The sequence below is a fragment of the Columba livia genome, chromosome 2 (genome assembly GCF_036013475.1).
Source record: "Columba livia isolate bColLiv1 breed racing homer chromosome 2, bColLiv1.pat.W.v2, whole genome shotgun sequence".
In the NCBI taxonomy this organism is placed as follows: domain Eukaryota; kingdom Metazoa; phylum Chordata; class Aves; order Columbiformes; family Columbidae; genus Columba; species Columba livia.
In genome coordinates, this window is record NC_088603.1 from 117854945 (window position 1) to 117881994 (window position 27050).

Consider the following 27050-nt stretch of genomic DNA (forward strand, 5'->3'; position numbering starts at 1 on the left):
TGTCAAATCAAAAAGCATTGCCCCATTTAATTTTCTCCTATTAGATCTTCTCATCAGTTCCTCCTTTTTATTTTGTCTTTTTTGGTTTTCCTTCTTGTTTCCACTTACACTGAAGCAGGAATGTCTATAGGCTACATCTGTTTCAGTTCTGCATATTCACTGAAATAAAATAATCTATTAAGATGACAGCATCCAGTCCAGCATCCTATTGTTTGCATTCATCCTTCCCAGACCTTAGTTATATTGGGTATTGTGAGTTACAAAGAGAGAATCCTAGAATCATAAAATGACAGAATGTTTTGGGTTGGAAAGGACCTTAGAGATCACCTAGTTCTAACTCCCCTGCCATGGACAGGGACACCTTCCACTACACCAGATTGCTCAAAGCCCCATCAAACCTGGCCTGGAACACTCCCAGAGCATCCACAACTTCTCTGGGCAACCTGTTCCAGTATTTCATCACTCTCATAATAAAAAATTTCTTCCCTATGTCCAGTCTAAATCTACTCTCAGTTTAAAATCACTGCCCCTTATCCTGTCACTACATGCCTTGTTTAAAAAGTCTCTCTCCATCTTTCTTATAAGCCTCCTTTATATAATATATTGAAAGTCCATAATAAAGTCTTCTCTGAGCCTCCTCTTCTCCAGGCTGAACAACCCCAGCTCTCAGGCTGTCCTCACGGGAGAGGTGTTCCATCCCTCTGATCATCTTGGTGGCCTTCTCTGGATCACCTCTAACAGGTCCATGTCTTTCCGGTGCTGAGAGCTCCAGAGCTGGACACAGAACTCCAGAGCAGAGCAGAGCAGAGAGGCAGAGCAGAGCAGAGAGGCAGAATCACCTCACTTGATCTGCTAGTCATGCTGCTTTCAATGGTGGTGATGATCATAATCGTTTAGAAAGAACCATTATGATCAACTCAACCAATGCTATGTATACTCAAGCTACAGAAACTCTCTGAATTATTTCTTGTGAGTTATTGATGCTGTAGGTATTGTAACAACTTATTTTGCATTTTGTCCCCACGGAAGTTAACCTTTTAGAATTATGGGGCCAAGAAATAATGGCATTGATGTTGCTTTCACATTTGATCCTCCCCATGCTCCTGTGTTGCAGCAGAAGGAATGCCTCGTGGTTGTGGTGAGATGTCACCTGGGTAATATGATCTTCAGCAAGCCATTCACTAGAATGCTCTCCTTCTCCAGATGCTTTATGGTACAGCACACTCATGCAGGGTTTTTTCATATTAAGCTTTTACAATCTGATTTCTGAACTTAAGAAACTGAAGCTTCTAGGCTCCCCTATTATGCAGCCAAGCTTTATACATTTGAAGACATATTCAGTGTTCCTATCTCTGTAATTAAATTTTAGTCTGTTTTTGTTATTTTGAGCACCTTCTGAAATTTTCTTCAAAGAGCTTACGAAGCATGATGTTGAAAGGATTCTGCTGAATTTATATCCTTTGTTTTCTCCTCTTTTATATTGATCCCTTTAAGAATTATTCAACTGATATTTGAATTAATGAAATAGTGTATGGTAAATCACTAAATCAGTCTGAAAAAACTTACGATCGAGGAAAAAAAACACAGTTTCCTGGTTTCTAACTAAGTCTACAGGTCCACTCGGGACATTTGCAGAGTTTAAATTGAAAGTTCTCAGACGGCAGCCTGCAAGACCATTCCTTGTTTATAAATCAACAGTATCAGTCTCCAGAACCACACTAACCACTAGTATTTTATATACTTATCAGTCAAAAGGCTGATAATGAAATACCCCTAGTCCTTGAGAGACTTTGAGAACTGAAAAGGAGTTTTTGCTAAGGCTGACAATCTCTTATATACAGCTATAGAGTTTATTAGTTATTTTTGTTTGATTTTTTTTAACACAGAAGTAGAATTTTCATAAACATTTGACTGAAGATGGATTTTTTCAAGAAAAAATGACAAACACCATGGGACTCACAATGAAACTGTAACAGTTGATAACACCCTATTTTTAAGCTATTTCAACTTCTATAAGGAAAAAGAAACCTTCCTGCTCTTTTCTACATTAATATCTTTAGAATACAGATGCGGTTTTTGTGGTTAGTTCTTCACAAAGGAATTCAATTTTTATTTTCATGGATGATCTTATTATTGATCAGGTATATTACTATCTTTTTAGGTCTCAGCTGTGTTCTGTTGAAGACGGAGTCCTCCAGCTATATTCAATTACACACAAGCCAGCATTTAATGAAGCTGATAAAAAAATACTTTTCTCATATTACGGCTGAAGAAGAAACTTCTTCTAGTACCTGAGGCTATGGACATTCCTCCTACCCACCCCCTCTTCCCAATTCCTGGGCTGCCACATTCAGCTACACAGAAGAAGAGACTCACAGGTCTCCTTCAGAAGGACAGACCTGGCTTCAAAATGTATCAGCTTGATATTTGCACACCAGGGACCCAAGACCACATTTTCACTTCATAACCATATGCAAACATTTTTATTGCCTCTAGTAGCGACTTCAGCACCTCGAGGGCCAAAAGTTGAGCAATGCTATTTTTCAGCGATAGCTGTAGCTGTACACTATGCTACATACCATACAGCTACGTACACACAGTAAGAGAGCACCAGGGCTGGTAAGCAAGAGGTGTCTCAAGTGCTGGGGTCTGGCAAAAGCAGAAATAGAGGGTGAACACTAGCAGTGACAGCAGCACGGGGTTTTATTTCCATTCCCTCCACCTCAAGTCACACCAACCACAACATGTCACTATTCACAGCAAGTATTTGTAGCTGCGGTGCCGCTGGGCAGCCCTACATCTGCCAGCAGGGTCTCATGTGGCATCACGTCACGGTACGGTGAATTTACTTAAAGGAGACTCGAAGCTTGTTTCCAAAGACAAGGGTTTCCCTGAGCCAAACCAGGAGGCCTGTGATGTCCACGGGTTGAACGGCCATAGCGCAAGCACACTGCGGGTGTCCGGGCCCGCCCTGATTAAATGGGTACCAGCCATACTGCTGCATCTCCACGGCAGCACCCACCCTCTGCAGGGAGAGGGCAGGATGGTGTAGGAACCCACCCACATGGCTGCTCCGGGCAGAGAAGGAGATCATCCACCTGCCTTCAGCGCCAGCGTTATTCTGGGTGCTACCAGTGCCAGGGGCAACCACGCTGGGCGGGCACAGGGCCTTCGCTGCGCTGAAAACCCACCGGAGCTGCCATTTCACCCCACGCTACCAGCCGCACGCACGTTTAACCGGCGGCCCGCGGGATGGCGGCTGCGGGCCGGGGCGGGTCCCCCTCCGCCAGCAGCCCTTTCTCTGGAGGGCTGGCGCAGGCTCGCAGGCAGCCGGCCCCCGCGGGGGGCAGCCCGGGCTGCGGCGGGGGGTGGCGGCGGGCGAGGGTCGCTGGCCGGCGGGAGCCGCACAGGTGCTGCCGCAGCCCCGTCGCCATGGGAACGGCGCGGCGCGGGGGGGACGGTGCCGAGGGCGCGGTGGCCGTGGCCGGCCGAGCCCCCCCGCCATCCCCCGCTCCCTTCCGCGAGTGGGAGTGAGGAGCGGGTGTTCGTGTGCCTACATGTGTGTCCCGGAGGTATCCCACTGTTGCCATAGGAACAGGCGGGGGGAGGCGATGGCGGCACAGCCGCACCCTCTCCCCGCTCCCCCCTCCCCCGTGCCCTCAATGCCAGCCCAGGCCCTGAATCAATTAATGGAGCCGCAGCGGCGGCAGAGCCAACACCGGGCTGAGGGGGAGGTGGGGGGAACGGGCGGTGGCGCTGCCCTCGCCCCGGCCCGCCCCTCGCCCCCCAGGGCAGCCCCCGCTCCCAGCTGGCGGGGCGGCCCGGGCCGCCTCCCGCGGGGCGGCCTCGAACCGGGGGACTTAGGGCCCCGCGGGGCGGCCCCGGCAGATGGCCCGTGCGGCCCCGCCGCGGTGCGCCCGGGCAGAGGCGCTCCGGACGGCTCCCCAGGGACACACCCGCGGGCTGCGCAGCAGCGGGGACGGGGGGAACCACCACCAAACAACAACAAAACCCCAGCCCCGCGCGGCGCGGCGGTTGTTTACGGCACCATATGGCTGCAGGGGGAGGGGGGAGGGAGATGTCTGCCGGCTGCGGTACCGCTGCGCTCATTATGTCCGATGGAGTCACGGTCACCCCGGCCCGCCGCCCCCCGCACCGCAGCCCCGGGGGCGGGGGGGGACACACAGAGGCGGCTCCTCGCCGCTTCGGCTCCCATCTCGCACAGATTTTTGGGGTACAGCGTGCCCGGGTAGGAGGGACCCAGAAAACCCTCTGTATTTGCAAGGGATGGTTTTAGTACCAGGGAATAAAAAATAAGAGCGGTCTGGCTGCTCCCGTGCTGCCGCTGAGGAAAAATTCAGACCCTTCCCCGAAGTCTGTCTCTATTTCTGTGACAGTCTATGTATATCCTTTGTGTAAAGATGAACGCATGGGAAATAGCTCTATTTCGAACCACAACACTGCAGAGCTTTAAATGTAGAAGGAAAACGCAAAATAAAAATAAATGTCGCCAGTATTTTTTTGTGGTTTGGTTTGAGATGAAAACCTGACCCATTTCGGGGCATTTCTGTTTATTGTTTACATGTATTAAGAGCTGGAACTGAAGTTCTGAGCACCGAACGCTACAGCAAGATCCAGAGCGATTAATGCTTTTTTTTTCGGAGTGAAGCAGTCATTCAATTCTGAGAAATCCTTCCTGCGCGGCACTGATGGAGGCAGGACTGGTGCAGCGCATCCTGCCTCTGGAGAGCTTTCCCAGCTAGGGGCAGGGAAATGCTTTGAAATGGCTTTATGTCTTTCCCCTCAATGATTCATAAAATAGGTGCTGAACCTTGGTATTATTAGAGAGATAAAATCTGCAGACTATGGGGTTTGATAATAGGCAACTATACTGCTATCCATATTACCTTGTAAAATTGAAGTATTGATTTTTTTAAAGCATGGTTTGCTACTTAGCCGACCAATCCCACTACTATTGTAGTCAGTGGGATTTTGCTATTGACTTCGGTGGGAACAGGTTTTTGCCTTTAAAATGCTCTATTTCACATTACTATGGTAATGTCATTCTGTAGTTGTTAAAATCGGCCTTCTTGGCCTTGAACATTTTAAAAGACTAATGTAGAAATTATTTCAGCTCAACTTATTCACCTCATTTCTGCTCATGTCATGTCCAAAGTTTTGTTTAGATAAATAAGGCAGATAACTTATTGCTCCAGCTGGTTGTGGGTGGATTGGACTGAATAGATTCTCCAGTTTCATGGTTTTTAAGGTTTTTTGTTTGTGTTTGGTTGGTTTGGGTTTTGTGGGTTTTAGTTTTGGTGGTTTTTTGATTTTTTTTTGGGGGGGGGGGTGTTTGATTTATTTTTTTCTTTTGGGAGGGTTGTTTGTTTTTTGTTGTGGGGTTTTTTTTATTATTATTTTACAGAAGCCTACATTTAGAAACCCATTTGTAGACCTCCTCTATGTGCAGCTTAGACTGCATTTGGTTGCTCACCAGAATAGTCTGCTTTCCAAAGAAATATTAATATTAAAATGCAGCCAGCACAATGAATGGTTCAGTTCAATTGATGTTGCACAAACGGGCTGATCCTACTGCCCATAGATAATATATATTTGAATATTGGTACCTGCCATTGGATTGGAATTCAAAATGAGAAATGGCAGGCCTTGAGGTCTGGAAATAAAGGCAACACCAGGAAAAAAAAAATGGTTCTCCACTTATTAGTAAATAATAATCTGCAGCAGCAAAGACAAATGACAAGGACTGAAGAAAACGCACAGTGCTACGGCCATCAATTAGATATTGGGGCTTTGACACAATGGCGAACACATTCAAGTTCAAATTGCGAGGTGTATCTGTATTAATTATTTGCCTGTTTGGATAACAACAATCTTTTTAGTGTCTAGCAAGGTTCTGCTTAGCTATTTTCTGCTATATCATGCTGTGACACTCATTAAATTCAATGTTGACTAATAAACTCCAATTTGAAATAATTGTAGAGGAATAGACATAGAATTTGTTCCAAATTTTGCTGAAATACAATTCCCATGAAAAATGCCCCCCCCCAAAAAAACATCATGTTTCATTTTCCTCACATTTTCCAGGCAATTTTAATTGTTAGGTAGTTAATATCTTAAGGTGGCTCTGTGTTTATAGTTGGCCAACAGATATCCTTAGCTGCCTACATACTGGTCTTGGAGACTCGTAGTTTTATTACCAAATTAACAGGAAGCATCAGCCTCCTTTTACCTGGTTTACTTCATTAGCTTTATTATAATTATTATTGTGAAATGTGTGATATGTGTTTTCCAGGCTTATTTCACTTTGCCCAGCCTCTACCTCTACCAAAGCTGACTTTTTTTGCTTTAGGATGCGCTCCCATGGAGCTATTAGGCCCCAGTTTGTTTATACTTGATTGGCTTTAACACTTTACTCCATTTGTTCTCTCATCTCACCTTTCTTCCAGTCTTATTAGAAGCAGGATCTCTCTAATGCAAATACAGATTTCAAATACATTTCAAAAGGCCAAGGAAAAGGGAAAGAGATCTGGATTCTCCCCATGGCAGATGTCCTAATGCAATATCCACAGAGAAGGGAGAATACTTAAAAACAAGCAAAAACCTCAGCTGAGGACAGGTGCATGTGTTGTATATGTTTAGTTGGGAAGGGGAAAGGATGAGAGATGTACTTTTAAGCAACTTAAATATAAGGAGAATTTAAAGGACGTTTCTTTTTTCCCTCCCTAAACAATCAGAATATGTAGATTACTAGAATGAAGAGCTGTCTGTACAGTGCATTGTGACTAGTGCAACTCTGGCACTGCAGCAGATAATAACCAAAGCAACAGGGTGCTCCTAGTATTATTTTACAGCTGAATTTGGCCTTCCTATAATTAAGCCCTTCTAGATATTCTTACACATTTTATAAACATGCCTATACACTTACGAAGCACTGGTCCAGCACATTGGAATACACTGTGGCAAAACCTGGATAGCAGTTACAGGTAAATTATTGTTTACTAATTAAAAAAACCCTTCATCTGAATGTATCCTATGGAGAATTCAGTCACCTCTGCCCAGTCACCGATACCAACTGATGGGGATATTGAGTGCACATGGTGGATGGTCTGTGGGTGGACTCCTCCCCTGGGCACTGGCCATGATAAAGCCTAAGCACCACCCAAGGACTGCATTGTGTCTTCCAAACAGGGGCACAATCTTTGTGCCAAAAACATGATTCACAGACCTTCTGCTGGTCCTGTCCCAGGAGATTTCATCCACTGCAAATTAGGATGACAGAACTGGTCCTTCAAAGCCTTGATGATTTCACCAGCTTGACTCCTTCCAGCTTTCTACAGCTACAGTTTTCCAGCTCTTTTGTAGGTCTGTTCATTTACTCTTTTGAGCTATTAAGCAAAGTACTAATGCACTTTAAAATATTTTCATATAACCATCTATATTGTACTTTATTTGCCTGCTTTCAAATTACAGCAACCGTGACAATGCAAATTTGTTAAAATTCTTGAAGTCTGTACACGTGAAAATTTTCCTGACTTTACATTTATTAAGAATTACATTTCTAAAAAAAATCTGGTAATTACCTGTAAATTCATTAAAGTTCAATGCTAAGTAGCAGAAAATACATAGTTCATTAGAATTCTATTAATTAAAATGTTCTACTCATTACTCTTAATAAAATTTGACCTGCTTTCTCCCATTTAAGAATGCTTTTTCCTACTGAGTTTTTGAAAGCAGTCCTTTTGGTTCAAGTTGAAAATGGAGGTTTCAATTAGGAATATAGGGAAAACAATCTTTTCAGTTCCACAGTTTCCCCAAAGTCTGATGTATCTTGCCAAAATTCAGCTGATTTAAAGAGAATAATAGTAGAATTTGCGATATAAAAGGTCAGTTAAAAAGGAAGAAAGTAGTTTTATTTTAACCAATTTTATTCAGCTCTAGACCTAGCTTATTTTATATTGCTTTGTTATTTGCTTTGATGCAAATTTAACTCCTTGAAAGCTCATTATATGCCCAGTTCATCTCCCAGTTACACCAAAACAATGATAACCAGGCCTTGTGCAATGGTAAAACACAGCAGAGGATTTGTGTAGGTTTTCCAAATAAGCAGGGCCAAAGTCCAATGAGTTTACAATATAGGTCTTTTTGAGAAGTTCTGGTTTTTGCTGCAGCATCCATGTGCAACTCACTACCTTATCTCCTTGTTGCATAGTCCCAAACTGAGACAAAAAGAGGTAAATAGATGTGATCTGTCTGAAGAACAGGTTTTAGACGGATGCCTGGAATTGGAATACAGCACTCATTAAAAGAAGGCTGAGCTGTTTGCTTGCTACAAATGAAATACTTTAGTATTATGGCAACTCTGGCTGTGGGGCTCTGCTGAACTCTCAGAATATAAAAATAGAAACGATATCAAAAGATGTCATTAAAAAAATGGCTATGTCTAGATTAAGGGAGAAAAGAGCAATTTACATTCTTTTTTCTTTTCCGTTGTAGTTTCTTGAGAAATGCAATGGGACAGGTCATCTAATTATATATATGCCACAATTGCTGGTGAGACTGGTCAAAAGCAAAATCTTCCAGAAATTGTCATCATTTGAATGAGCTAATTGCCTCTCATATTTGCAATTAATTCTCTGGTAATTCTGCTCCTCTTTTTCTTCCCACCCTAGTAAGGGTTTGGTAATAGTTGCAACAAATATACACACAAAAATCTAGCACAAGTAGACATTAATACAGAGGTGAAAACAGCACATTAATCCTCATCACAAGGGGAGTAAATTGGAAAATGGAGGTGGCTCATTGCAAATGCTCTGTGTAAATCACAGTAATCTCATGCACTGGTCCGCATCGGATAGTGCCAGAGCTCAGAAACTTGATGATCTCCTTCTTTCTTTCGGACAAGGAATATCATGACAGCAACAAGCCACAGAAACCGCTACAGTCAAACTGACCAAGGAACCATCTAGTCATGGTCTCCAAGGGAATCTGTGAAAGACGTTTCAGAGCTCAGTAATTAGTAAGTAGACAAATAAATCTCTAAACAAAATACAGTGCATCCAGTTGCATTGTGCAATAATGACTGGATTATTTTCCTCTGCTATAGCTTCAGCCAACTTAAGAACACACACCTAAAAGTTAATAATCTATTCATGAAACAAGAGCATGAAGGCTCAGATCACCAGCAATAGTAAAATTCAGGACAAAGGGGAAGGGGATGGGAAGATACTGGGATTTCACCATGCTCCACAAGTCTTTCCTTGTGTTGACTGTGTGGGCTGGAACGTGACTAACCCCAGTAGATGCTCAATCAGAGTTTCTCTAGGGGCTGCAAGGCAGACTTTCCATTCCCAACACTACAGGTTATAAAACAATGCCCTAGCTTTGAATTTACGTTTTGAGATGGTTGTCAAAAGTCTTAGAACATAGGATAGAATTTAAAAGGGTGGCTGGTGATTTTTCTCTCTCTGCTGTTCACGAGCGTATACACAACACCGTTTCTTTCAGCTTCTACCTCTTTACATGTCTGTTTTCTACTGTGCACTTTCACTTAATGTTAATCTTTCTGGGTGTTGTAACCACTAAAATATATTCCTCTTGTAAGTACCCCTTTGCTTTAATTACCTTAGTTACCTTCTCTGGACCTTTCATCTGTCATAGCCTTTTAGAGGTGAGGTAAATACACTAAGCATGTTACTAAAGGCAAGGACATACCATTTAATTAATGAGACGGATAAGTTTTCAATATTATTCTCTGTATTTTTCCTAATGCTGATTTTTGTTTTCCCTGCTATGCTTATTGAAGATACACTTATTATTTGAAATTATTCCTAAATTTTCCCTTGAGATGCTCTAATTCTATACCTTTTAAATGTGATTGAAAAGCTTGAATTCTTCCTTTCCTTTTCAAAAAACTAATGTCGCAATGGCATAAAATGTAAAACATCTGGCAATGGTCTACAGGCAATTCTGCCTGCCATGATTTCTGCATTTTTCCCTTTGTTACAGTTATTTCTATTTTCCCTCCCAATTCTTCCTTGACTTGTTCAACCTAATTAATTTGCATTTCTGTTCAGTGTTGAAACCCCTTCATTTGTCCAAGTTTTATGTTTATGTATGTATACATATATACTTGCATGTGTCTATATACACACATTGGACTGCATTTGTATGGCTTGCAAATGCCTCCTATGGCTTCCCAACTCTTCACTAGCTTTAATTTGTCATCATAGCCAAAGTTTCAACCCTGCTTTAGTAAAATCAGTATCAGATTGGTTTCATTTCAAAAGGAAGTCAGAACCGAATTTTCACCTGAAAATTATTTAAAAGCCTTTCGAACATGACAGGTTAGAGGAACATAATTAACCCTTACAAAATGCAAACTAGTTGCAGCAACAAGGTATAGTTGATATTGACACTTAGCAACCCCATTTTTAATGATTTTCGTATTGATTTTTGTTTCTGGTGTTGAAATATGGTTCACTGGTCTGTTATTTCTATGAACTATCTTTACCACCTTTTTTTTTCCTCTTTCTAGTACATTTTTGGCCATCCTCCAGTATTATTGACATATATAGTGGCAAGTGATATATTTGAATAATATTTTAGTTACTTCGTTCTTAAGTTCTTTCTTCTTGGATTTGTATTAGTCCCAGCGACACACTGCGATTTAATACCTTGATTTGCCATCATCTCTTTTTTTTTTCCTCTGTTTCCGACCATTCCTCAGTTTCATCACCTGAAAAATATACATGCAGGACAGGTATTTCCTCATCGCCCACAGCAGAGAAGATACATGCTGAAAAACGAAGTCCTGGGAAACCTTTTTATGCTCCTTGTCTTTCCTGTCTGCTGAAATCTCTGCCCATACCAGTGCTGTTCTTCTCTGATTGTATCTAAATACTTGTAGAACAACTTGCTTGTTACTTGACTTGTGTCAGCTCAGGGTAGTGAGCATTAGTCCATCCACAAGTTTAATTTCCCACATGCCAACACAATGCTGCTTTACCCTATAGATGGGTCACCATTTAGTGGCAGTTACTTCAGCTCTGAATCTGCTTTGAACAACAGTTTTCTACTAAGCCCACCTGGCAGTATTGGTAGTGGTATGCTAAAGTCTAGAGGCAACAGAGAGCAATCATAAGATATGCGTGTTTAAAAATTGTGAATTAGAGTCATAAGTCATTTAAGTGCAAGAGATCTCACCTCCTAAATTTTCTTAAGTACAGTCAAAATGTTATCACATCCATGTCTTCTTGTATTAAAAAACTTTGGGGCAACAAAATTTACAGAACTTCCAGACACACAGATCTTACTGGCAATATAATGTATATAACCTTTCATTTCCCAGAGGAGCTTAATTACAGGCTCTCAAGTGAAAAAGCTTGAATGAGTTTCATCCTAGGCTCAAGTAGGCCATTTAATAAAAATTGTCCTTCCAAGTCTATACAGAATATTTATTTCTGAAAAAATTCTTTACTTGAGGTTAACTCTAACATAGATCAGATTTATTAAGTAAAATGTTCCCTGCGGATACCCCCTTAAGTTGAAGAGTATCCACATATACAACTAAATGGTTCAAAGCCTACAATTCAATTTCATCAACTAGCTTTAATCCCTGCAGATGCACATAGTAAGTGTCAGGTTTTGCAGCTTAGAGAGTTATTGAATAAGCAGTTAGAAGCCTGCACAACTATCTGCAATAAAGTTGATCATCGGTAAGAAAATCCATTTGCATCCAGGAATGCTCAATGCTGTAACTTGTAGCAAATTATTCCTGAATATTTGCAATGCCTACCTGGACATTTTATGTTTATAAATCATTTAAAAAACACCTTGCCAGTGGAAATGTAAGGTTTTGAGGCTCATCTATTTAAATAGAACAAAAAGGTAATTTAAGAAAGCTACAGGATCACTTTCACTGCTGCTGTGGGACAGTGCAAACAACTCTCATGCACCAGCCAGTATCTCCTGAGTTTTCTGAAGTCAGAGAGGCTTCTGTCAGGTTTAAAATGACATATACAAGATCAAAACATCTTTTATGTTCTGGAAAGCTCTACTCATTTTGGAGGCTGTGTTGATCAGGGCCAACCTACTCAACAAGGAACAAAAGATTCCTGTGATGCTCTGTGGTGCATGGGAGGCTGCAGAATCTGGTAGGATACTCCTGGATAAGGGTCCCTGCCACACCGTCTCATGATCTTTCTCCACATCTACCTTATTTATATCTCTCTTCAACATTTGCCCTGTTTGTTTTGTTCCTCTTTTACCAGCAAACTCTCAACAGGTGTATCCTGCATATGGGGAAATATCAAGACTCAAATAGCTTCCTTCAGACCAAACTCAACAGCTGCTTGTTGTCTCCCATCCACAGCAGACCAAAACTCACAGTTCAATGTCAGTCAATTTTAATTTATTTCTGTAGTGTAAAATGAAATTTGAATCATTAACTCCCACATTCATCCAGCATTAGGAGTAGCCGCCTTCTCACAGGGGCCTGTGTTCATGATAAGCCCTCTCTGCATGGCGTCTTTCTGTGTATATATGTGTGTTGTCTCCCTGGATTGTGTCTCCTGTCTGTCTAGAGGGTTAAACAAGAACAACAGTGATCACCCCAAAAGTTAGGGAAAGAAACAGTCTCCATAAAAACATCAGAAAAAGCCCAGTTATGCTGTAGTGATGCCTATCAGCCCACTTTAGCTCCAACCTGCTGGCAAATGCCTGCTTACTCCTCACTGCTCACGTAGCTTTGTAGCCACAGAAACAACCTGCAGTACCTCTAAAGAAAACCGGGGCTGAAGTGCCTGAGCTGCAGTCCCCACCATGCTGCGTCGTGACTGAACCCAGCGCAGCTTCGCCGACAAGAGGCTGAGGGTAAAGACACTGAAGAACCAAGTTCCCTGTCACCTCGGTCTTCTCAGCAAAGGCTCACAGCAGCACAACAATTAAACTGGGAGGTTTTATTTTGGATCGCTGGAAAGGTTTGGGCTTTCAAGCCATGAGTCTCACCTTTACTGGGGACAGCACTGAATTTGTCATCCTGCTTTGTTATATGCCTTGGATGGATATGTCAGCAGGAGGTTTCATTATGGTATTGCTACACTCTATTTAATGTTTCTAAAGTAATGATAACCATTTCTAGCTTTACCAAAGCAGCACTTTAAAACGTTCCCGCTTTAAAAATTTGCTCTGTTTGGCTCATGTTTCTTCAGAAAATTCTAGGTCAACATTGTTACCAAGAAATCTCAGATCCTCGTCTCCCTTTGCCTGTCTCTCGCACACATGCATGTAGAGATGGCATCTTACATATGGCCGCTCTAACATTTTTAAATTTCAGGATAGAGTTATTCTCTTTATTCACAAACACTTAATTGAATGCCTGCATTAAGAGTTGCCAAATAAACCAGTTTTTTTCCATCTGCTATGACCATTTTCCAGCACCATCTCTCTGATTCACCAGCATCCCCCTTCACCGAGTCCATCGGGAGGTCTGCAAACAGCAGGGCAGAGGCTGCGGGTAACGGGAGGATACGAAGCTCCGCAGACCTGAACAGGGGTTAAGGAACATGTGGTGGGCAGTTAAAACGGCATGGGTACAGCAGGGCTCAAACACCGCTTCTGAGCCTGGAAGGTGCATTTAACAGGACTGTAAACTACCACAGAACTGTACCTTGGGATAAATTACAGCTCACCCTCAACATCACCTTTCTGTGGCACTTACTGCCATTATGTGTTGGCAGTTCAGCAGGCTACAGAGCTACCAATATATATTTGACAAACTTCTATTTTTTATATTGATGGCTACAAGAAATGGGGAGAAATGCAAAGAAGCAAGCTTCAGATTGCTATAAAATGCCCTGAAATAATGAAAAATTTAAACTGTAAGATAATCTAAAGCATCATATTTTCACATATAAGTTATTTATACTGTGATCTGTTTTTTCTATTGCTCATAACCAAAGTAATTTATATAAAATCAAACAAACTATAAACTCATCAATCCATCTACTATTCTTCATCACTAAAAGAACAAGAGGTGGGCTGTGATACAGCCGGTTCCATAGAACTGAGTGGCCTATAATTTTAAGCCCTAAATCCTGTAATCAGATTCAGTAGTACAGCCCTGCACCTGTAGAGCCTCACTGGTCTGCTAGCGGCAATCCAAGAGGTATTGGATCCTCCTGGAGGATCTACGCATTTAACTAATCTGAAGAAAATTTGGTTTCTGAAAGAAAGATCACACTATCCTTACAACTGGAAAATATAAAAGGAGACACAGAAACATTCATACATAAGGCCTGTGGTTTCATAAAGTCAGTGGAGTCATTGCAAATTAATAATGACATAAAAGCAATCTGAACTTGGCCTTTAAGATTATATTCTGTTAGTTTGCTGATACTGTGTAAATTCTATATTTGAGACATATCCCGCAGTCATCTTGGCCCTTCTTTTTTAAAGGAAAGTTCTGATTAGAATGGGCCGATTCAGCTTGGGCCATTATTTTGTAACTTATTTTTAAAACAAGAGCCATTTTAGGAGCCATAGTTGTGTCTAAGGGCAACATCAAGCAAGACAAAGAAAAGCAGTGAAAATAAATTCCAAATTGTCAATTGATAAATAGTTCCAGTTAAAGAACTATGAAGAAAATACACAGAAAAAAATCCACCATAAAAATCCTGTATACAATTGGAAAAGATATTATACTAGAAATGTTAGTTCCACACATCCTTATGGATTGTGAGTACTAACCAGTAAAAGTCGATACTGTCAGTCACTTGGCATATTTGTTGGCCTAACAGATTTATACCATAATTTCAGTATTTTCATAAAGTGCAGTTTGGGCTTAATTAAAGAAAACCTACCATGATAACAGTAGCAACCTGAAAAGTTGCGTAAGTGAGAAACTCACTGGGTAGCACATAGAAATGCCTTACTGTGGGTTGTCCCACTCTGGACCTAAAATGGCTGTTTTGCAGGGGATGTTGTTGCTTGGTGACCAAAAGCATATCTCCTAGGCCACAGAGGAATGTGAACATTCAGAAATTGATTTGTTCCTGTTGCTCTTGAGGAGACCATACACGTAAAACAGATCAAGCCAGCACATAATCATTTATGCATTCTCTTTGCTGGCATGCTTAAACTTGATATTGAAGAGAGGGCTGTGATTTTGAGCTAGTTACCAACCAGGCAAGGGAAAACATGAATGATACCTCATGCGCTACTGCCCACAGAATATGAAAGTAGACCAAGCTTCAACTACTGTGAGAGTGCAAGACACCCCTGCTTCAATTAAGTCTGTGTTGTACATCTAGCCTGTTCCGGTGCAACCTCCCAGTTGCTATCAGGCTCTCTTTCTTTCATTAGAATCAAGTAGTTAATTAGCCCCAGCCTGTCCTCTCTCCTTCTCTCTTTCCCTTTAACGCAGCAGTAATGATGTCTAATTACCAGCAGCAGTGGATTACAGCACCATCAGGAGCAAATCTCTCTGGCTGACAGCAAAGCTGAGCAGCAAGTCTTAAAGCTTCAAGGAGAGAATAATTCCTAATGAAGTATTTGAATATTTGCTTATTTTTGACCAGCTTGTGACTGTAGAGTCCAACTTGTAATTTCATCCATCCTGTCACTGCAGAGGGAGTGCTCATGCTGCCAGCAGTGATTAATTTTAAATTTAAATTACTTTTACCTATGGTGAGATCAAGTGATGGACAAGAAAAAGGAGAAGATGAGGAAGGGATTCACCATTTGCGGATCTGTTACTGTTTGTGGCTCTTTCTGTGGACTGGACGAGCTCAAATGTACGGGATAACAGTGAGGAGAAAAAAAAGTACAACCAGTGGGGACCTTTCTAAATCCCTATAAATTAATAAACTCTTAAATAATTAGTAAGAGTTAAAGAAATGAGGCAATGGGCTTCTAAGGCTTATCAACAATTGCGGTCTGCTAAAAATCCAATCTCTTCCCCTCTAATTTGTCTTTCCTGGCTGGGTGAAAGCCCAGGCCTTCCTGAAGTCAATAGGAGCTTTGCCACTGGCTTTCTCCAGGCCAGGGGCTGCATCCCCATTGTGTCACGTGAGTTGTTTCAGAGCCTTCAGAACCTGGCAGGGGCTGGCCTTGCCCTGGCAATAGCCTGTACAAACCATTGCCGCCCCACAGGTCTACTTAGATACTCCTCTGCCTTTGGAGATGGGGTAGTGACACCAGATTCATGGGTTAGGGGGGTGATATTTGTTTCTCAGAGCTGGCTGTTGTATGAGGGTGATGAGTATCAACTTTTCTCATTGATGTTGGACAACAGAGTTATGTTAGCCAGCAGGAGGAAATTTTATTTACATGCAAGACCTTTTCCATAATGGTCTATATGTCATTATTCAAATAATGTATAGATATTCAGCAATTGCTTACAGATAGGTCGTGCTAACTTTTCATTCTTGATTTTATTGGCAGGCATTCTTATTTCATTAGGATGCCTGCTTGGCGGCTTAAGATAGTTACTTCTATATGAATATAAATACGTATATAGGGAAATATAGAGACATTCACAGTTGAGGGTGATTCCCCCAGGTGAACAAAGGTAAGACCAGCAAGGCAATCAACCTCTGACTGAAATGTCTGGAGGAAAAAAATGAGAACATTTTTTGTGATTTGATCTGAAAATAAAATAGAAGTGGGGATGCAAGGTGGGACTCCAGGCTCTCATAGCATAGCAAAGGTGACAGAAAATAGATAAGCTGATCATCATTGAGTCTTGTGTTTCAGAGGCCCAGAAGAGCACTTAACTATTAGATTCCATCTTGTAAAATTAACGTTAGCCTTTTTATTTAGTAGCATCATCAATGCAATTTTTAAAAATACTGAATTTGCCTACCGTTTTGAACTTGCAGTGAAAAGGATATTCTTAGGAATAAAAGATCATGCCTACTGGCTCTCCAAAAATTATTATTCCAGAAGCAGAGGAGATATTAAAAAATACTGACCTAATTAGAGACTTCTGCTTTAGACAATGTTTTCATTATAAATTATATCTACAGTACCTGCTGGGGTCAGAGATTAGCAATCAGTCATCTAATTGTAGAATAGAAACCTGCCACATAATCTGAATCTATAGGCGGACCTAGAACACTTTGGTGAATGAAAACCATAGAGAGGGAGCAAACTCTGTGCAGCACTTCTCTTTCACTTTCAATCTTCATATTTGTAAATTCCTTAAAATTAATTTCCCACTTCTGCCTCCTCACAACCAGGACAGTGGTGATGACAAGGGGGCAAACATAAGCCAGCCCCCGGGAATGCCCAGGTTTGTGACTTCAGTGAGGCAGAGAGAGGCAGATTTCCCTGGCAGCCTACGTCACAACCCAACCCAGAATACTTTCCAAGAAGCCCCCTTTGCTGCGCCACCCCGCAACCTTCCCGTTAGGTCAGAAAAAGCTGCCACCAATAATAATAATAATAATAAGAATAGTAATAATTAAAAAAAAAAAAAAAAAAGAAAAAAGAAAAAAAACCCCACACCTCATCAAAGAGAGTATTGCACATCCAAGCCAAATGCCCAGGCAGGAACATTTTTAATTGCCGGGTTTCCTCTCTCGGCTCCCCCTCCCCGCCCGCCCCAGGCACAGACAAAAGCAGCTTAGCTTGCGTGACCCAGAGCATAAGAAGAAAGCATCATGATACATTAAGAGAGTTCAATAGGCAAAACCTACTTGCGGCCAACAGTCCCCATCTTCTTAAATAGGCAAATCTGTCGCTTCTGCCACCACCAAGCATAATAGCTCTCCCGCTGTCAGACCAGCGCCTGCCGGGGGCTGCCCCGCTACCCTGGAGCATCGAATCGAGTTTTCAGCCTGACGGCTGCGAGACCCGTGCAAGCCCAGCCAGAGGAACAAAATAACACCCAGCCCTCCGTCATGCGGACCCTTTGTTGAGCATCCTCCCCTCTCCTCGCCGCCGTTCCTATCGCAGCCGGCGCTTCACAGCCAGCCAGGCACGTTGGTGCCGCTCGGCGGCTCAAGGGCTGCGCGATAATCATAATTTAAATATATATATATATATAATATTTTTTTAAAAAAACACTGATATCCCGGGGAAACCCCCCCCAGATCACCGCCCGGTGCCACGCTTGGCTTTGTGCCAGGCAAGGCTACCCCCGTGCGCTATCGATCAGCCCCGCCGGCGGCGGGGGCCGCTGCCCGGGGCGGCGGGGCCCGGCACAATGGCCGGAGCGGCGGCGGCGGGACAATAGCCCACCCCAACCCCGCCGCGGCGGCCCAGGGGGGGACGGGGAAACGAGGAGGACGAGGAGGAGAACGAGACCGACCCGGCAGGGTGTGTTGTGCGCACGATCGCTTTAAATAAAAGGACCCACAAAGACCTCGGCGGTGCATAATGTGACAGGCAAACGCAACATGGTGATGATGACTTGGGGGAAGAGGGAGGAAGGAGCCAACTGTGGCTGCGGCTCCCCCTGTGCCTCTCGCTCCCGGAGCGGGCTGCAGCGGCCGACATAGAACAAGGAAGACAATTCTCTACTAACCGTGGTTTTGACTGGCACGTACAGCACTTGCTTCCCTCCTCCAGCACCACCACTGACCTCGTCCGGGTTGCCGAGCTGGAAGCCTTTAGATTTGACCCAGAATTTGAATTTGGCATTATCCGTGGAGCTCGACTCGGAGCCGTTCAGGAGCTGGACGATCCGGTCGTATTTTTTACGGGTCACCGTCTTGGTTTTTCCTGAGTCCCCGTAAGTCCTGAGACACCAGTCTTGAAACTGGCGGTACATGTCCCGGTCGCTGCTCTCCATAATCTCCTAGTACACACACGCACACATGCACACGCCGGGGCGCACACACACACGGACACACAGACACACACGCACACACGGACACACGCACACGCCGCCCCGAAGCGGGCCGGGGTGCGGGGCCAGGCCGCCCCGCCGCACTTTGCACCTGTTCACCCAGCGCTCATGAAAAATGCATCCACCTCCGAGCCGGAGCGAAGGAGGTCCCGGTGCAGGCAGATCCCAGCGGATTTTTTTTGTTGTTGTTGTGGTGGTTCGGGGGCGTGGGGGGGCCGGGAGGGGGATGGGTGAGGGGGGCAGCAATCAATTCAATAGTGTGGCAATGTTCTCCTTTTTTTTTTTTTTTTTTTTTCCACAGGAGGCAAAATGGGTCTGATGGAGGCTCCTCTTATCCTTCCACTGTACGTGATCAGTCTCTTTAATAATTGTGCAAGGCAGGACTATCCCACTGGCTCCAGCAGCGTCTTACCCGGAGAGGGTTCGAGTGGATAAATAATTAAAATCCTATCCCTCGGCTTAGAGAAGTGAAAAGAAAATATTTACTCGGATCCTTCTTCTTTTCTATACATCAGCTGCACCCGGATTCACCCTGGATAGTGCAGGTGAATTAAAAAAAAAAAAAAAAGGAAAGAAGGGAAAAAAAAGCCCAGCCTCCTCCGCCCCGGCAGCCCTCGCCTGCCTTCTCGAAAGGCTGTCTCTGTCCTGGCGGGCTGTGCCTCTCCCCCAAGCCGCCCCGCCGCGCAGGATGGAGGAAGCACTGAAGGGCAAACTGGTCTCTTTGCTCCCCCTTTATTCCAAGGCTGGGCGGCTTTGCTTTAGATATCCCCGCTCCGGGCATGAAGATACGGGAAAGAAAGAAAGTTCTTACCTGCTATTTTCTAAGCCTAATACATCCGATCCACGTTTTAAGTACATATTTTTAAATAAAAAAAAAAAAAATGGTCTGTGAGGTCTGTGAATTTTCAGATGCCCTTTTAGGAATTTTCCTCTATTTATTCACTTAGCAATCCCAGCAGATGGTGAAAAAAAAAATTAAAAAGGCAAACCAGATATATAGGCGATAGGCTCGGATATTGGACCAGAGGAGAGATCAGTCCCAGGAGGATGTTGGTAAAGGAAAGGAGGCGGCCCTCGGTCGCTCTGCCAGTGTAACGATGGTGCTCACACATGTAGGACTCCTCGGATGCGGGGTATCCTTTGGTCTCTGGGCTAAACTGGCTACAAGGTATTCAAGTAAGTTTGCGTGCGGATGCCGAGCAAACCCCCCTTTTTTTAAAGGGGGAAGAAGAAGAAAAAAAAAAAAAGCAATCTTGATTTTTTTTTCCCCCTCCCTTTGCCACAGTTTCAGTTCACGCCGGAGATGTCCGCGCTCTCCCCGGTCTCCCCCGCCGCGCCAAGCAGGACACCCCTCCGCGGGGGGAAAGGCGCCTCGGCGGCGCTCCCTCTCGTCGCCTCTCCGCGGCCGCGCCCGCCCGCGCCTCCGCCATCCAGCGCCCGGCTCCGCGCCCCCGCCCGCAGCCGGCACCTCCGCGGCTGGGGCACGCGTGCGACCCGGGCCCGGCCGCGGGCTGCGCGCCGAGGGCTGCGCACGGACGTGCTGCTCCGCTCCGCCGCGCCGCTCCCCGCGCTGTGCTGCGCTGCGCTCCGCGGCGGGCTGGCGGCGGCGGCGCACCGGGCCGGGCCCAGCGCCGCTCCGCGCCCCCCCCCCCGCGCCCTGATTGGCCGCCGGGACAAAAGTTTCTGTGGCGACGGCGGCGCGGCGCGGTGACGGGCAGCGCTGTCCCATGTCGGGATGGCGAGCGCGGCGCCCCCGCCTCCCCGGGCGCGGTGGGGCGCGGGGGCCGGTGCGGACCCGGCCGCGGGACGCCGGGGGGGGAGGGCGCGAGGGGGAAGAGGCGAGGGCAGCGTTTCCATGGCGATGTCTCCGGGCGCAGCCCCCTCTCTCCCCGTCCGCAGACGGAGCGAGCGGATCAGCTGACACATCATTAGCTTAGGACCTAATTACTGCTTATTGGAGCAAGAAACGCGCCCAGGCCCGCGGCGGGGGGCTGGCGGCCTCCGCGCCCCCGGCGGACGCCCACCTCCGCGTCCGCACCGCCAGCCCGCGCACGCCGCAGCCGCCGCCGGAGCAGGGGAGGAGCGGCGGCACCGCGCACTTTGCGGCGCACCGGCTGGCGAGGCTGCAGCGGACCGGCGGGGATCCCTGCGGGGACACGTGGCCGCCGCTGGGCCGGGCTTCCCCTTGGAAACGGAGAGCGAAGCCCCTTCGCGGCGGCCGCCTCCCCCGGCGGAGCGGAGGAGCCGCACCCCCACCGGGACATCCGCTTCCAGCGCTCCCCGTATCTCCTGTCGCTTCCGCGACCCTCCGCGCAACCCAGCCCGGCCAGCTCCGGGGGGCGCAGCCGCGCGTTGAGGCCGGGCGGGGGCTCGGCCGGCCGGAGCGGCGGCACCGCACCGCACCACGGGCGGCGGGGCAGCGCGCCATGCTCCCTCGCCAGGGGCGGCCGGCTCCCCGTTCAGTGTTTGTCGTGCGGCTGTTGGGTGGAAGGGGAGGCTAAAATGGGATGAAGCCCAAGGTCGTGTCCTTTTATCTTCAGTTGCGCAAAAATGAAGGGGGCTGCGGGGTTCCCAAGCTTTAACTCGGTGTCCTCTGCAGAAATCTCGTCCGTGCCGGGATTTCCTGTCACTCAGGGCCTGGAAAGAGCCGGTGCAAAGTGGATTTGAGCCGCCCAGGCTTGGGCAGTGATGAGCACTCTCTGCTTTCACCACTTTGCATCCCGCAGGAAAAGGCTGCCATGGGCTGCAGTGCCAGCAGAGCTGTTTACACCAAAGCTGGATTTCTCATGCAGAAATGGAAGGTGCTAAGAGAGCCTGGAGAAGCCCTTCCTCACACAGCCAGCCAGGCTGCGCTGGATCATCAAGTCGGCCCCACACGTGGGCATGTCAACCCAGCCTCCATCTCCCTGCCTGACCTGACTTGCATGAATCACTGCTGCTCTTCTCCTTCTCCCTTTCCCTCTCCCTCCCGTCCTGTGTTTACTCTTTGTTTTTCTGCTTTCTGTCTAGAAAAACTGTCACAGATACAGGCAAAGCCGGGAGAAGACTTGTTTAAAAGCAGCACGCTGAAGGATGTTGGTGTAGCCAAAACCTTTCCTGGCATCTGTAAAATCTGAGAGGACAAACTGGGACAATGGGCAGAGAAGAGCCGGACTTAGAGATAATCCAAGGAGGCCTGAGACTTTTTATGGGCGGCAGGGCCTGTAAATTATCTTGGCAGCCCTGTTTTAGTGTTCGAGGAGCGCGGGACTCCCTTCCATCACAGAATCTGGAGGAGAGGCAGTAACAAAGGAACTGCTGTGCAGAAGGGAATGAAGGGAACCTTGCTGAACCCTCACCCAGCAGGCTTTATGAGATGTAACATTGCTTTAATGTGCCATTCTATCTACATTTAGAAAAAGGGTCATAACATAGATTGGGCTGCACTGCTAAACAATCCTGTCAGATAATTGTTCTCAAACCAACCTCCTGCTGAGGGTCTCGGCAACTTCCATATGACACTGATATCGTGCTATGCCTGAATCTAAAGTAAGCTCACAAAAGCAAGGAGGGGAAGGAAGATGTGATGTAGTCACAAGTGGTGATACAGACAGTTATATCATGGATGAGTGAAATGCTTGAAATAATATTGCAGGAGCACTTTAGTCTATCAGAAAATATTTCCATATCCAGGAGTACTGCTTTGGATCACATAAAGAACCATATGCCTTTTCAGCAGAGACAAATTCTTAAATTCAATCGAGTTTGGATCATGCCTTAAAAAAAACCCAGAAATACTCATTATTTTTTCAAACTACTTAATGAAAGGAGAGAGAGTAAAAAAAAAAAATAGATGAAAACCAACTGTGATGGGGAGTGGGGATGGAGACTAGAAACTACCGTAATATTTAACTCAGCTGCATTTGTTTCTTTGTTTTAGAGTTAGTATTTTTTGTTGAGAGGCATGGACATTTTATTACTGCTTCCATTAAGTACCTGGGCAGAAGTCCTAGGAGCATCCTGGAACCCCACCATGCTAGGCAATCGATCAGTATAGGACACAAAAACTATGCTTACCATGAAGAATTTGTGATTTAAATATGGTCAATTGGCATGGTACATGACTTCACTTTTATATAAATGTACATTGTAGGATATATTTGCATAACCTATACTCATTACATATGTCCATACCTATTTATCTGTAGTAACCTGAGCAGAATTTATATGGCGAGTTTAGAATGCAAATTTTTAATCCCCAGGTTTTAAGTCATCTGAGGTTCTAAAATTAGTTCCATAAGATTATACTTAAGTAAGGAAAATTGTGTGAGGTTAGATTCACCATTCTGGGGTTTTTTTTTTGGTATCAGAATTAACAGGGTTTAATAACAAAGACTGGAATCTCCTTGCAATGAAAAGGACTTGCACAAATTCTTCTGCCAAGACTTCTAGTGATACCTCATTACTCGGCTGAACTTGAAGAATCTCCTTTAGCATCCTTGGGGAAAGGGGCTGTGTCAGTCCTTCAATACCATGGACTGAGGCTCTTCTGCATTCTGCAGAACTCACTTGCCTTTGTCAGAAAATTGAAAGTTTCTGTCCCCTGGTTTGGAGACAGCCTTCCCATGGCAAATCTGTGCCTTGCGGGATTGTTTGCTCTGCAGCCAGCCAAAACAATACAACACCAACAGATGTGTGAACTTTTCCATTCAGCGTAATAAAATGTTAGTTGCAAAACTGAGTTTTGGTGATTTAAATTGCCTCATGTGCATCAGGCTGTGAAAGAGGTTTAAAATAAATCGTGAATAAGTTATAAATATTGTATTTTTTTGAATTAATCAGCTCTAACAAGTCCACTGGCAATAGAAAGTGAAGACTTAAGCAGAATGGGGCCTGATGTCTCTCATTGAAGTTACCCAGTGTTTCTAGATGAAATTACAGTGCTGCTGTGCCATAGCACTGAGTCCACAGAAAAAGACTGAGAAGACACTTTAAAGTCTTTAAAACTTGCTGAAAAAAAGCAGAAGGCTTTTGGCTGAAATCTACCATCTGACTTCTGCCAAAGAGGAGTGTTCAGAAAACGTGCACCATAGTATTTCAGCACAGTGCTTGATACGGAGGTACTGGATGGTTAAGCATAGCCTTTGAGGGTAAAAATTTTCTGTCTCTTGTTGTTTTTTTTTTTCACCAACATAGTTAGAAAAATTATTTTGACGCACCTAACTTGCCATGTGCATGAGTTACAATGGAAAGTCTGCTGTCTGTGCAGACCGAAAGCCTTCTTTGCTGAACTGAGAGAAGATGTGCTGAGGGATAAAGAAGCCGCAACTCCTTACTTTGAACTGAATACCTGCTAGCACTTTTCCTCTCTTCTGGAGACAATTTCAGTGGAAATCTTTTGTCACGTCCTTTACAGCCCGGTGATGGCAGCAACAATGAGCACTGCCAGCTCTAAGGCTTGCAGAGGCAGAAGTCAATGTTCACACATCGCATGGGCTTGTCTGTGCAGTCTTCGTTTGGTCTCGGGGGTGTGACAAAACCCCCCAAGCAACTGGATAATCAGTCACCTCATTACATTTGAGGCGGTAGGACTCTTCTGTGACATGGCTTCCACAAGGAGGAAACAGCCATTGTTCCACCTACTAATATTAATGGCAAAAGACTGCTCTATGAAGTTGTTCTTAATAATAACTCCAAGGAGTTTGCTGTTTAGAAGACCAGAAACTAGAGAGGTGGATACTTGGTGGTCCTAATGTACGAAAACTGCAAGTAAATGAACACCTCCTGGTCTTTGATCTGTTTACTGAGTGAGCTATCATGAAGCAAAGCCTGAACTATTAATCACTGTTGAATATAAAGGTTTCTTACAAATTCTCTGTCGTTTCCAATCCTGATTTACTTTTTTTCAGTTGGTTTTGGTCAGTTATGGCTGAGTTTGGAAAATTAAGAGGGGGTAGACCAAAGCATTGACTCGGAGATGGATGGTACGAACATAATAGATTGCTAAGTCTTTGGGGGAAAGAGGCTGTGTGTTCCTGGGTTTAGAAAGAAATGGGAGAATTGTGCCATAATTGTGGTTAGGATCTTTTCACACAGGCTGATGTTGATGATGCTGATGAGAATAATATTGGGTTATATTCCATCTTGTTTGGAGACATTTGGAATCTCTTATGGAAAATACACAAACTCACTTTCCCCTGCTGCAGTTAGAAAAATTCAGTCTCAGCTTTGTTCTACGAAGCTGCTTTGCTTTAAGTAGCAGTTCTGCAAAACATAACTTCACATATTTCTTTTACTCTATGCTTTATTACCGAGAATATTTGCATGAAAACAGGGTCTTTGTTTAAAAGTTCCTGCTTCTTATTCATCACAGCTCGTTGGGTTGGAAGCAATTATGGTACCCTCTACAGAAGGCTCCAGTCCCTTCAGAGCAGGAAAATATAAGGAGGAATAGACAAACTTCTAAGAATCTAAGCTCTTGTTTTCATGCAAATGTCCTCATTTCCTTAGTAATAAAGAAAGGAAAAGGGGGTAAATATGTGACATACAGTGGAAAAAGAAGGATGTTTCAAATGTGTTCAGGTTTGTATGTGGGCATGAAATGTTCTTTAATGTTATAATGATGCCTTACATTCAACTTTGCTTGCTTTTATCCTAAAGGAGAAGGTGTGCAAACAGGATTCAGATTTTTCTTTTTTTATTTTCTGTAGGATTTTTTCTTCTTTCTACAGGTGATATATATTTCTCAGCCAGAGCAATACCAATATAAACCAGCTACTGGAATACCACCCAGTGTGTTGTCTAAACGAAGCCAGGACTAATAAAGGAGTGCTGAAAATGCTACCAGCCTGTATCTGTTAGCATTCACAACTTTATTGCCATGGAGGAAGATGTGATAACTGGAAATTTTGCCAGAAAGTTACAGCTACGGTTCTACATCCACCATGTCAGGCGCTACTAGACAAAGCCACCAGTGGAGCTGAGTGTGATTAACCAGCTGGCACTCTACTCCTTGCAATGGGAGGAAACTGGAGAAAGAAAAAAAGAAAAAGAGAATTACTCAATCTGAAATATTTGGCAAAATGCAACATTAATCCCTCCCTGGTGTAAAATACCATCCAAAGTTTACTTTTGCATCTGATGTAAAAGTAAAATCCAAATTTTATTTTTGCATCAGCAGCATGGAGTCCTCCTGCCACTTGACAACATTAGAGACTGCTGAAGACCGAAATAGAAGAAACAGCTGTCATGTCTAGTTGCAGTTATTACTTCCTTCATTATTTTATGGGTTTCAGCTCCTTAACCTAATTGATCTTGCTTCACAGGTGAAATTGGCTCAAAGTACTTGCCCAGCTTTTGCCATTGTGGTTTTACTATAAACTAGCTGTGCTCTTTATATGAAAACGCCAGGCACATTTTGCAGCAATATGCATAGGATCCCAGAATGGTCATTAAAAAAGTGCCCTTTCAGAAACTGTCATTACTGGTAGCTTTTGATTTGCTAACATTTACGTGCCATTTCGATGTCCTGAATAAAGTTATCATCAAAACACCAAGTCAGTGCCATTAGCGTAAACTTTAAGCAGCAGAACAGTATAAATAGTATCTGCCCTCATGTGACTTTTCCCCACTCAGCAAATGCAGCTTATCTATTGCACGCTCCTTACACTGGTCTCTCTGTTCCTGTTAAACTGCTGAATAAATTTTACTCAGTATAACCCCATTCTGAACAATAACAACAAAAGAAAGATCATTAGTTTAAAAAAGCTGAGACAAACAACCAAATAGATTAAATAAAAATAATTCTCAGAACAACAGAGGATTTATAAATAGAAGTGGGGTACAGATCTCCATTAATTTACCGCAAGTAGAATTGGTTCAGACCCAGGAAGCTGTTTTGGTTTTCTTTGGAGGGCTCTCTTGGTTGTTTGGGTTAGTTGGTTTGTTGGTCTGCTACTTTCTGTGTGCTCTGCATAACAGAGTTATTCCTTACATCTCAAGAGCAGTTTTGTTTTGTTTTTTAAAAAGATATGTACTCTCTCTGTGAGATCAAGTACTGCCATGGTGCTTCTCAGTTTTTGATGAGAAGGAAAAGTCCATTTTGGCCTTTGCCTCCAAACTTGGAAGACTCCCTACTCTGTAATCACCCACTCTGTTGTTGTTTTTAGCGTGGGCAGAAAGCTACCTATTGGCATACTAG

At 44.4% G+C, this 27050-nt stretch overlaps 1 protein-coding gene across 6 annotated transcripts in view; it reads right to left on the reverse strand.

Annotated features, from left to right (window-relative positions):
* NOL4 (nucleolar protein 4) overlaps positions 1-19179 on the reverse strand; it is a 198256-nt gene extending 179077 nt beyond the window's left edge. For 2 of the 6 annotated variants that reach the window (XM_065053439.1, XM_021292056.2), the window contains exon 1: positions 18605-19179. In XM_065053439.1, coding sequence (XP_064909511.1) covers positions 18605-18814 — 210 coding nt within the window. In that variant the 5' untranslated portion in view covers positions 18815-19179. Of the gene's footprint in view, positions 1-17717; positions 17971-18547 lie in introns of those variants that run through there. The other 4 variants (XM_021292057.2, XM_021292055.2, XM_065053441.1 and 1 more) reach the window with 3 other exon arrangements.
* Between the last annotated feature and the right edge of the window lie 7871 nt (positions 19180-27050).